The sequence below is a fragment of the Rhinopithecus bieti genome, unplaced genomic scaffold, assembly GCF_001698545.2.
Source record: "Rhinopithecus bieti isolate Rb0 unplaced genomic scaffold, ASM169854v2 scaffold_13577, whole genome shotgun sequence".
Classification (NCBI taxonomy): domain Eukaryota; kingdom Metazoa; phylum Chordata; class Mammalia; order Primates; family Cercopithecidae; genus Rhinopithecus; species Rhinopithecus bieti.
In genome coordinates, this window is record NW_016807867.1 from 899333 (window position 1) to 910472 (window position 11140).

The window sequence follows — 11140 nt, forward strand, 5'->3', positions numbered from 1 at the left end:
TAAAAAAAAAAAAAAAAGAAACCCCGTCTCTACTAAAAATACAAAAATTAAGCTGGGTGTGGTGGCGGGCGCCTGTAGTCCCAGCTACTCAGGAGGCTGAGGCATGAGAACGGCGTGAACCCGGGAGGTGGAGCTTGCAGTGAGCTGAGATTGCGCCACTGCACTCCAGCCTGGGCAACAGAGACTCCGTGTCAAAAAAAAAAAAAAATGCCCTTGTGTTATATGTCAGCAACTTTGGCAACTGCTAAACTGGACCCCATTCAGGAGCTCCACAAGCACACATTATCATACGGAAAAGCTCTGAACTCAGTGAGAATTCTATTCCACTGCCTTCAGGAAATCCTAAAGCATTAACTAACATATTCAAATACTTACTGAACATCTATTGTTCTCTAGGCATGGTGGTAAAATAAATAAATGAAACAAAAATACTTACTGAACATCAACTGCATGCCTCATTTTCTCAGATACTCTATGCAGTAGCACGGCAGAATTTTACAGGTAAGTGAAGCAGGTTCAAAGGTACTCTGCGGTCGCATGGCTCATAAGTAACATGATTTTGAACACCAAGTTAAGCATTCTCCACCCATCCACCTTGTCCTCCTGCCTCCCCCACACCCAGCTTCTGTACCATTTCAACTCTAGTACAGTTCGTGCAGTGATGTCTCCTCAGAATTGGAGAATGCACTGGAGATGAACTGTCCCATCCACGATGATCCTATACAAGTGTTCCTTCCATGTAAACTTGATCACTTGTAGAAATAATGCCTACCATTTCCTATCTTTTAAAGTATCTCTCTAGGCAGTTGTCAAGTAATGACTCACTTAGTACCACTGACAGTCCTCAACCCCAGGGTAGGACTTGCCCATCCACCAGAGCTGAGAGTGCAGGGCTTGGCACCAACATTTGTGCCCCTGTCCTGGATGGGTAAAGCTAATGGCAAAACATGGAGCAATACCCAGCTCAAGCTCCAGCGAGGGGATGGAGGAGAGGGGCTTGCTGGTTAACTTCCTTACCTCATTGCTTCTCCAGAGAGCAGAGGCTGGCCTGGCCAGACAGGACAACACAGGCTAAAGTGGAGGGAGTGGCATGGAGAATCCTGTTGAGATTAAGCTGCCTGCTATTTCTTTGGAGTCAGGGAGGCAGACCAAACAAATATGGCAGGACATTTAGGGTGGAGGCTGCTGGGCTTGTCTGACTTCTATTGACGGAAATCTCTGGAAGTGTTTTATAGCCAACCTGGCATGAACAAATCTACATAACAAAGGATAATTTGTGTGTGCACCAGGCCTGCCTGCATGTGGGTGTTTAAGTCAAATATTTTGAGTGTTAAGTGTGCTCAGCTAGTCCAACTCTTCGTTCTACAGATAACCCCTTTGGCTTCTGGTTTTTTATGTGACTCACCCAAGGTCATATTACTAGTCTTAGACATTTAGGAGCCACAAAACTAAAACAAAACTATGAAAGTGGGCGCCGGTATACACTGTCTGCAGTTTTTTCCTTATGAAATGTTCAGTGTGGTGACTGAACCACAGGTCAGGCTGGCAGGCTAAACCCATTCCTGATCTATTACAGACTACCGGAAGAGCCACACTGGGGATGGAACCAGGCCTTGAATGAGACCGGTCTACTAAACAAGTGGAATATCTGCTGAACACCCATTCAATTAAGCTTGCTAAACACCAATAATCTAGCCTTGAATTTCAAAAAACTAGGGCACAGAAGTCAGAAGATGGCAGTTCAAACACCCAATCTGCCATCTACTAGCTACGTGACCTTGGGACAAATTTGACCCTTGATGTCTGCATCTATAAAACAGGAAAAACAGCATTACAGCCTCCTTAACGGGATCGGATAAAACAAGATCGGATGTGACAGCAATGGAGTACTATGCAAAATTTGGGTCGCTTTTGTCTCTAGTCTTATGTAATCTAGTATACAGCACCCTGCAAATTTTTTAAAGAGCTTTACTGATGTAATTTACATAACATAAAATCCATCCTTTTCAAGTGAACAGTTCAATAGTTTTGGGCAACCATTAGGCACCTCTCCCGGCTATTTTCTCTGTTTTCGTCTTGTCCACCTGATACATTCATTTTTCCTCCAAAGCTCAGCTCAAAAACGGACCCTCCATTAACACTTGATCTTCATTCTTACCTGAGCCCTTCTTACTGTATTACCATTTTTTTATGTATCCAGCCTTCCCCCCATCAACTATGAAGACAGCGATAGTAATTACGAACATTTATACAGCACTTTACAGTGTATAGATGGCCTTTTCTTCTTTACTATTTACTTATTGTTTTGGACTAGTCAAGTGCAGTAGTGAGAAGGGGGAAAGAGTAGAACAAGGAGTTCAATCTGTAACTGACTTTGATCAATTGATAACGCACTACCTAAGGACCAGCCTAGACTGATTTTTTTCATGGGTTCTTTTGATCTTGTCCTTTGTTGTGTCGAGGGCAGCCAATTCATATTTATGAAATTATTTTGAGTTCCTCTTGTGACCTAAGCAAGGACAGTAACAAGAAGTTAGTTTTTTTTTTTTTTTGAGACGGAGTCTCGCTCTGTCGCCCGGCCTGGAGTGCAGTGGCCGGATCTCAGCTCACTGCAAGCTCCGCCTCCCGGGTTTACGCCATTCTCCTGCCTCAGCCTCCCGAGTAGCTGGGACTACAGGCACCAGCCACCTCGCCTGGCTAGCTTTTGTATTTTTTAGTAGAGACGGGGTTTCACCGTGTTAGCCAGGATGGTCTCGAACTCCTGACCTCGTGATTCCCCCGTCTCGGCCTCCCAAAGTGCTGGGATTACAGGCTTGAGCCACCGCGCCCGGCCCAAGAAGTTAGTTTTAAAGCTCCTCTCAAATCCTCCAACAGAACATCTGCACCAGAGAGAGTTGGTTTTTAAAAAGTTTTGTTGCCAAAGCAAATATTCCAAAAATTTGAAAGTGAGAAGCATAGTCCAGATGAAGAAAAACCTGGCTGGCTGCGGCTGATCATTGCCATCACCTAGAAACCAACTGCAAACCCAATTTTGATTGCCACTAGTTTCTAAGTCTCTCCCCAAAATCCATTTCAAGGCCCAAATATCTTATGATTGAAGAGTCCCAGTGGGCCAGGCATGGTGGCTCACACCTGTAATCCCAGCACTTTGGGAAGCTGAGGCAGATGGTATCACATGAGCTCAGGAGTTCAAGACCAGCCTGGGCAACCTGACAAAACCCCTTCTCTACTAAAAATACAAAAAATTAGCTGGGCATGATGGCGCACACCTATAGTCCCAGCTACTCGGGAGGCTGATGTGGGAGAATCACCTGAGCTCAGGTGGTCAAGGCTGCAGTGAGCTGAGATTATGCCACTACGCTCCAGCCTGGGCAACCAGAGTAAGACCTGGTCTCGGGGAAAAAAAAAAAAGATTCCCGGGCCAGCATGGTGGCTCATGCTTGTAATCTCAGTACTTTGGGAGGCCAAGGTAGGAGGATCTCCAGCCCAGGAATTCAAGACCACCTTGGGCAACACAGCAAGACCCTGTGTCTACAAAAAATTTTAAAAGTAGGTGGGCATGGTGGCATGCACCTGCAGTCCCAGCTACTTGGGAGGCTGAGGTAGAAGGATAGCTCCAGCCCAGGGTCAACGCCGCAGTGAGCCACAATTACACCACTGCACTTCAGCCTGGGTGACAGTGCGAGACCCCATTTCAAAAAAAAAAAAAAAAAGAGTCCCAACTCAAGTGTCCTGGCCACATTTGTAGATGATACTGGAGAGCAATAGTTATTGTTCTTAAGGAGCCTGCAATTTGGTAGTTCAATTAGAAAATATTTGTCTTTCACAAGCATAGCTGGCATAGTTAATCCAATTTTACAGAGGAGGAAACTGAGGCTCCAGAGGATAACTGGCTTACCCAAGATCACTCTCGGGAACAGAGAAGAGTCGAGACCCACACCAAAGTCTTTTAACGAGGCAGCCAATGCTGCTGCAGCAGTTTAAACAAAGGTCCAGAACTTCAGAGGGAAGGGATTCTAGTTAGGGGAACAAGACAAGAATGTCGTAGATAATGTAGCATGTGAAATGTAGATAATGAAGACAGCAGGATTTTGCTAGCAAGCAGTTCAATTTGACTGGAGAGCTGATGCCCTTCACAGAGCTGGAGGTCAAAGGGCAGAAAGAGGCACCCGAGATCAGAGATGACTGATCCAGGCTTCCGCTGTAGGTAATTTGCCATGCTTAGAATACTGCATCCCTTTTAGGAGTGGAGAGTGAGGGTTACCCAGGAAAGAGAGAGCACACTGTCTTCATGACCAGAGTGATTCTTTGTTCTGGGTAATATAACAAACACTGAAGGAATACAAAGCCCTATTCAGCAAGTCCTTTTCCCTCTGCCCACTGGCTCGAAATAAAAAAAAAAAAATCTCATTTTCCCCTTGATTACTTATGTTAGTAAAATTTCTGATCACAGCATCAGTCAAGGAGTAGGAAAGATGGGGAAAGATTTCCCATTGTCATTCCAATTTCAGATGGTTGTTCTCAACCACTCCCAGTCTTCTTAGGAAAAGCCATTTTAATGCTTAATTTCTACCCAGGCTTCTCTATGTTCCAAGTCCCTCAAGATAAAGCTTATCAAAATTACAGCCAGGAGAAATAAAGGCTATGTCTCAAAACTGCATACTTTTTTTGAATGACTACAGGATTTAAAAACAAGGCAGTTTAGTAATGTTATTTCATCATCTGTACATACTGAACATTAAGAAAAAGCGACAATCCCCCCAACATGTATTTCAGACCTTACGCAGGACAACTAGTCTATAATTGCATGATAGAACTCTACAAGCGCTCAGACTGAAGCTAGATGAGCTGCTATCATTGGTGTGAATTCTAAAAGCAGACACTCTCTCCCAATCTGTTTGGCTTCAAGGCTCCACCCCAAACTGTTCAGGTGCACTGAAAGCTTTTAGACACGAGGAATTTCTAAAATAATAATAGGATTATTTCCAGTTAAGGTTTACAGACCTTGAAAAGGCTGCCAGGCATTTTTGCAAGAGACTTACAACAAACCTCTGACCTATCCCAAATGTCACAGAAGAAGCCCTCATTGGCCATCAGCCTTGGATACTTGAGATTTAAAAAATATTTGAGAGAGAAAGCTACTTAATAATGTGAAGCCTGGCTGGGCAAGGTAGCTCACACCTGTAATCACCACACGAGGCGGGCAGATCGCTAGGTCAGGATTTCGAGACCAGCCTGGCCAACATGGCAGAACCCCATCTCTACGGAAAATACAAAAATTAGCTGGGCATGGTGGTGGGCACCTGTAATCCTAGCTACTCAGGATTCACCAGAATTGCTTGAATCCAGGAGGCAGAGGTTGCAGTGAGCTGAGATTGTGCCACTACATTCCAGCCTGGGCAACAGAGACTCTGTCTCCAAAAAAAAAAAAGGAATCCTGCCAATTTAAGGTCCTGATCTAAAACTCTAGGTGGCGCCAGGAATGGTGCTCACAATAATCCCAGTGCTTTGGGAGGCCAAGGTGGAAGGACTGCTTGAGGCCAGGAGTTCAAGGCTGCAGTGAGCTATGATGGCAACACTGCCCCCACGCCTGGGCAACAGAGCAAGAACCTGTCTCTAAAATAAATAAATTTAAAAAATACATTTAAAAAAACTCCAGGGAAACAGAATAGCTATATTTTCTCTAAGGCACACAATTGCTATTATTTATTTCTCTCTCTCTTTTATTTTTTTTTGTTTTGAGACAGGGTCTTGCTCTGTTACCCAGGCTGGAGTACACTGGTGTGATCACAGCTCACAGCAGCCTCAACCTCAACAATTAAAAGAAAAACAAAATGTTTTTAAGACAGGGTTTCATCCCCAGGGCGCAGTGGCTCATGCCTGTAATCCCAGAACTTTGGGAGGCTGAGGCGGGCGGATCACCTGAGGTCAGGAGTTCGAGACCAGCCTCAACATGGAGAAACCCCATCTCTACTAAAAATACAAAAATCAGCCGGACGTGGTGGTGCATGCCTGTAATCCCAGCTACTCGGGAGGCTGAGGCAGGAGAATTGCTTGAACCTGGGAGGTGGAGGTTGCGGTGAGTCGAGATCGCGCCACTGCACTCCAGCCTCGGCAACAAAAGCGAAACTCCGTCACAAAAATAAAAAATAAAAAAAAAAAGCTCTTAGTCCAACACTGGATCAACATCACCTATCCCCTTCTGAGAACTAAATAGAAGTCGAAGGAGAGTTTTTTCCTAGTCCACGGAACTCCCTCTCCCGATTCACTACTACCTATTGATGCCACACCTCTGTGAGGGGCATTAACATGCACAAGGACACAATTCCCCGGAGGCACTCTCATCCTGATTTGGTTTAAGGAGAGCCACAGCGTGACACTGCCCCCCTCCAGTTTTAAAAGAGGAAACTACAGACACACAAATAGTGAGGTGCTCTTTCCCAAAGCTATTAAACGAAGCAGAAGGCCCCCCCCCCACCCCCAGCCCCCGAAGGAGTCAGCAGGACACCCAGTTCCAGGCCCCACCCTGTCGCTGGCTAATAGTGACAAGGGGAAATTCAATACCGTCCTGTGAGCCTCAGTGTCCTGAGGTGTAAACAGGAGTTGATGAAATGTAACCTGCCCTCTTTAGAAGACCAAGCTGACTTATGTCAAGTACTCAAGGCAGTTTCACTGGGTGCTTGAGGAAGTTTGTGTCTCTTCTCTACCTCTGCTTCCACTTCCATCCTCAGGTGATGAAAAGAGGAAATAAAGTGGTTAGAGCTCCTAAATTTTGGAGTTCGTGCGCATGTAGCAGAATTTTTTAAAAAACAAGTAGTGTCCCTATCCCACTCTACCTACCCACTTTCCTCCCTTCTTCTGGTGCCACGTCCTACACAGAGAAATCAGGTGACCACAGATGGAATAGGCTCACAACAGGTCAACCAGCCCCCACTGCCATCTTCTTCCATACCACAGGAAAGACAGCACGGCCGGAGACAGAAACAGGACAAGGGAGAGACCTCTGAGCTAGACCAACTTCCCCAGGACCCGGGCCTGAGCCGCCGCTGGGCCCGTCGCCCTCGCCGGCTCTCGGCCCCGCCACCTCCCCACAGGGCGTCCCGGTGGCCGGCGACCGCTTACCTGCGCCGGACACAGTAGCAGCAGGAGGAGGCCAAGGGCCAGGCCGCGAGCGCTCATGCTGCGGCCGCGCGAGGCTGCGGACACCGGCGGCCGCTCTACTTCCCCGGGCTGTTTCAGCACCCCGCGCAAGAAGAGCGGAGGAGCAGGAGCAGGCGCGGACGCCAGCAGCGGCTGCGCGCGCAGGTCAGGAAGGAAGAAGGCGTCGTCGGCTCCGCCCCTTCTGGGAGGTGCCGTTGCCGGCGCTCCCTGGCCAGGACTGGGCCGGGGCCAGGGCCCCCGCGCCCTCGCTTCAAGGTTGCCTGCTTTGCCCTTCTCCTCAGCCCCGGCAATCCTCGGGGGCCAGGCGCGGGACTTATGGAGTCTGGCTGGGCCCAAGAGAGTTATCTGTGGAGCTGTGCAAACAGTTTCTGGCCCTGATGTTTCCCCTTTTTGTCTCTGGGTTGGAGGGGGCGGACGAGGTTTCAGCGAAGGGTAGAGCTGTTCTGGACGACTTCCGGGTAAGGTCCCGCCCGGCCGCGGAGTCTCTGTTTATTTCGGCTCCGACAATTACGCTGAGCGTCTTCTCCTCCCAACCCAGTCACCCGAAAGGAATCTCGGCCCTGGCGCTTTCTAGCAGAGCCAGGGGCGGTGACGCGCTGTGGCCTGACCTTGTGATGATCCGCGAGCGCGGCGGACCGGGGGGCGGACCGCGCAGTGGGCGGTGGCCGTGCGGTCAGTCCCGGGAAAAAAAGTGCGGGAGCCGCGCCACCTGCTGGCCCAGCCGCGCTGCGTAAGCCCGTGGGCGCGAGGAAAACCCGAGGTGGGGACCAAGGTCTATTTTAAGTTCTCCTTGAAGGCAGATAAAGAAGACGCATTGTCATTTTTGAGCCATGCATTTAATATATGTATTTATCTTTAACTCCAGTTATATGTGTTTCTGGCAACATTTTCCCTCAAATTTCAAGTATTCAGACCACTCAAAAGCATCTGTCATTTCCATTTTGAAGTTAAGAAAATGGAGGTAAAGATGTCTTTCCCAACAGTGGAAGCAAATTTACAATAAAAAGACTAAACCTTCATCTGGAGCAATGACCCAACCCCGCACCAAGGAGTCCCATGATGCAGATGACCTTCCCATCCCTACTCTCTAAAGTGCTGTTTCACTTTCTGTCTTGCCTCCTCACCTCCTCATCCCTGAGATGTCCACCTGGCTGGCCTGGCAGTGAAACTATGGAGATTTCTTCAGGACCTTCAGCCTAGGTCCTCCACGATAACCTCGTGGTCCTCATTCAGTTGTGTGCTGTCGCTTCCCACTCCCCAGGCTCCAGCTCCTGGTGCCCCCACTGAGGATCAAGTCGCGTGTATGCCTTCATGCAGGGAGCTTCAAACGGCCATCCCTAGACCAGCAGAGGAGCATCTCCTTGGAATTTGTTAGAAATGTAAATTCTCAGCCCGGGCAATGTAGCAAGACTCCCTCTATTAAAAAAAAAAAAAAAAAAAAAAATTCAAAGTTAGTTGGGCTTGGTGGCACACACCTGTAGTCTCAGCTACTAGGGAGGCTGAGGCAGGAGGATTGCTTGAGCCCAGGAGGCTATGGTGAGCTATAATCATGCTGCTGCACTCCAGCCTGGGTGATAGAACAAGACCCTGTCTCAAAGAAAGAGAGACAGAGAAAGAGAGAAGAAAATGTTAGAGTAATTATTTCCAAGTTTATGAATTACTTTGAAGGTTCTAAGTTTCCATAACCCTGCTTGGGGAAGAAGAATTCTGGTTCCTGTGACTTACTTCGGGGTGCAAGCGGGCTGGAGACAGGAGGGCAGGAGAAGGTCATGGGTAGACTTTGTTTCTGAGACCTTTCAGTCTCCTTTAGTTCAAAGTACTTAGCATGTCAAAGCCTCCTACTTTGGGGTATTGTTTTCTGAGCTCCAGTGGTTGAGATCTGGAGACTTTTTTGTTTGTTGAAAGAATATTAAATACCATCTTCATAAGGACTATTCAATGTTGACCTCAGAGCAATAAAGTAGAAAACAGGGAAAAATGAAATTATTAGACATGTACATCTTTATAAATGTGCAGAAATAGCTTCCAGAAGACTTCTATGTGGTGGAAAACATACATATGTGAATACAATAGATAAACTTTTTAAACAAGTAGGAATATACAGTACACAGTTCTCATCTGGCTTCTTTACTTTTAGCAGTATGCTTTCCTACCTCACTCATTTTAATAGCTGTAAAGGATTTTATTATGCATATGTAACACTTCTGAAGCCATACTCAGAGCAGCGTGTAAATCAATGAAATATAAATCAGCAACCAACAAATATTTCAAAATAACTCAATTCCTCTACTTGCATTCCTGGTACATATGAAGGGTTTGTGTGGTCCCAGCAATACATTATAAATTTACTTTTCTTCTTTTTTTTTTTTTTTTTTGAGACAGAGTCTTGCTCTGTCGCCTAGGCTGGAGTGTGGTGACATGATCTCAGCTCACTGCAACCTCCATATCCCACGCTCCAGTGATTCTCATGCCTCAGCTTCCCGAGTAGCTGGGATTGCAGATGTGCGATACCACGCCCAGCTAATTTTTTTGGATTTCATTAGAGATGGGGTTTCACCATGTTGACCAGGTGAAACTTGAACTTTTGGCCTCAAGCAATCCACCAGCCTCAGACTCCTGAAGCGCTGGGATTACAGGCATGAGCCACTGCTCCCAGCCCCCCTTTCTGTTTCCGTATACTTTGTCACATTCCTGAGCTTGCCTGGAGACCACAAAGCCTGGCATCTTTCTGTGCCCTCTGCTTTCCCAATCATGCTGCATCACCAAAGTCTAAACACTTGAACATTTCCCTTATAGAGGAAAAGGAGAAAGTTGACCCAAGACTGAATTATCTGTAACTGGCAGATGGTAGGGGAAGGCTGGAAAGACTTCTTGATCCGCTACATAACTTATTTAATCTCTTCTTGGGCATTTAGTTTGTCACTTGTTATTGGAAATGATGCAATGAACATCCTTGTATCTTTTTTAAAAAATTATTTTTTTTCTGAGACAGAGTCTCACTCTGTCCCCAAGTCTGGACTGCAGTGGTGTGATCATGGCTCGCTGCAGCCTCTACCTCCTGGTCTCAAGCGATCCTCCCACCTGTGCACCACCACTCCTGGCTAATTTTTGTATTTTTTGTAGACAGGTTTTTGCCATGTTGCCCAGACTGGTCTTGAACTGCTGGGCTCAAGCAATCTGCCTGCCTCAGCCTCCTAAAGTGCTGGGATTACAGGCATGAGCCACCACTCCTGGCCCATTCTTGGATCTAAATCTTTGCAATCATGTACAAATAGAACTGTTGGAAGTACTTTTATATTGTTGGATCAAAGGAAATGCGCATTTAAGTTTTGATTGTTGTCAAATTGCCCTACAAAGAAATTGCAGCCAGCAATGTATGGAAGTGCCTAAATGGAATCTGTGATTTTATTTATTTTGTTTCTTATTTTAAAAAATATTGGGGCCGGGCACAGTGGCTCACACCTATAATTTCAGCAGTTTGGGAAGCCGAGGCGGGTGGATCACCTGAGGTCAGGAGTTCGAGACCAGCCTGGCCAACATGTTGAAACTCCATCTCAATTAAAGATACAAAAATTGGCTGGGCGCAGTGGTTCATGCCTGTAATTCCAGCACTCTGGGAGGCTGAGGCAGGTGGATCACCTGAGGTCAGGAGTTCAAGACCAGCCTGGCCAACATGGTGAAACACCATCTCTACTAAAAATAGAAAAAATTAGCGGGCATGGTGGTGGATGCCTGTAATTCCAGCTATTCAGGAGGCTGAGGCAGGAGAATCTCTTGAACCTGGGAGGTGGAGGTTGCAGGGAGCCGAGATTGCGCCATTGCACTCCAGTCTGGGCAACGAGAAATTAGGCCAGGCATGGTGGCTCATGCCTGTAATCTCAGTACTTTGGGAGGCTGAGGCAGGTGGATCATGAGAGATCGAGACCATCCTAGCCAACATGGTGAAACCCGTCTACTAAAAGTACAAAAATTAGCCAGG

At 46.9% G+C, this 11140-nt stretch overlaps 1 protein-coding gene across 4 annotated transcripts in view; it reads right to left on the reverse strand.

Moving 5' to 3' along the window:
- The window catches only part of NPC1 (NPC intracellular cholesterol transporter 1), a 61311-nt gene extending 53386 nt beyond the window's left edge, over window positions 1–7925 (reverse strand). The window contains exon 1 of one of the 4 annotated variants that reach the window (XM_017883998.1): window positions 7123–7912. In XM_017883998.1, the coding sequence (XP_017739487.1) occupies window positions 7123–7179 (57 nt within the window). In that variant the 5' untranslated portion in view covers window positions 7180–7912. Of the gene's footprint in view, window positions 1–7122 lie in introns of all 4 variants that reach the window. The other 3 variants (XM_017883996.1, XM_017883997.1, XM_017883999.1) reach the window with 3 other exon arrangements.
- Between the last annotated feature and the right edge of the window lie 3215 nt (window positions 7926–11140).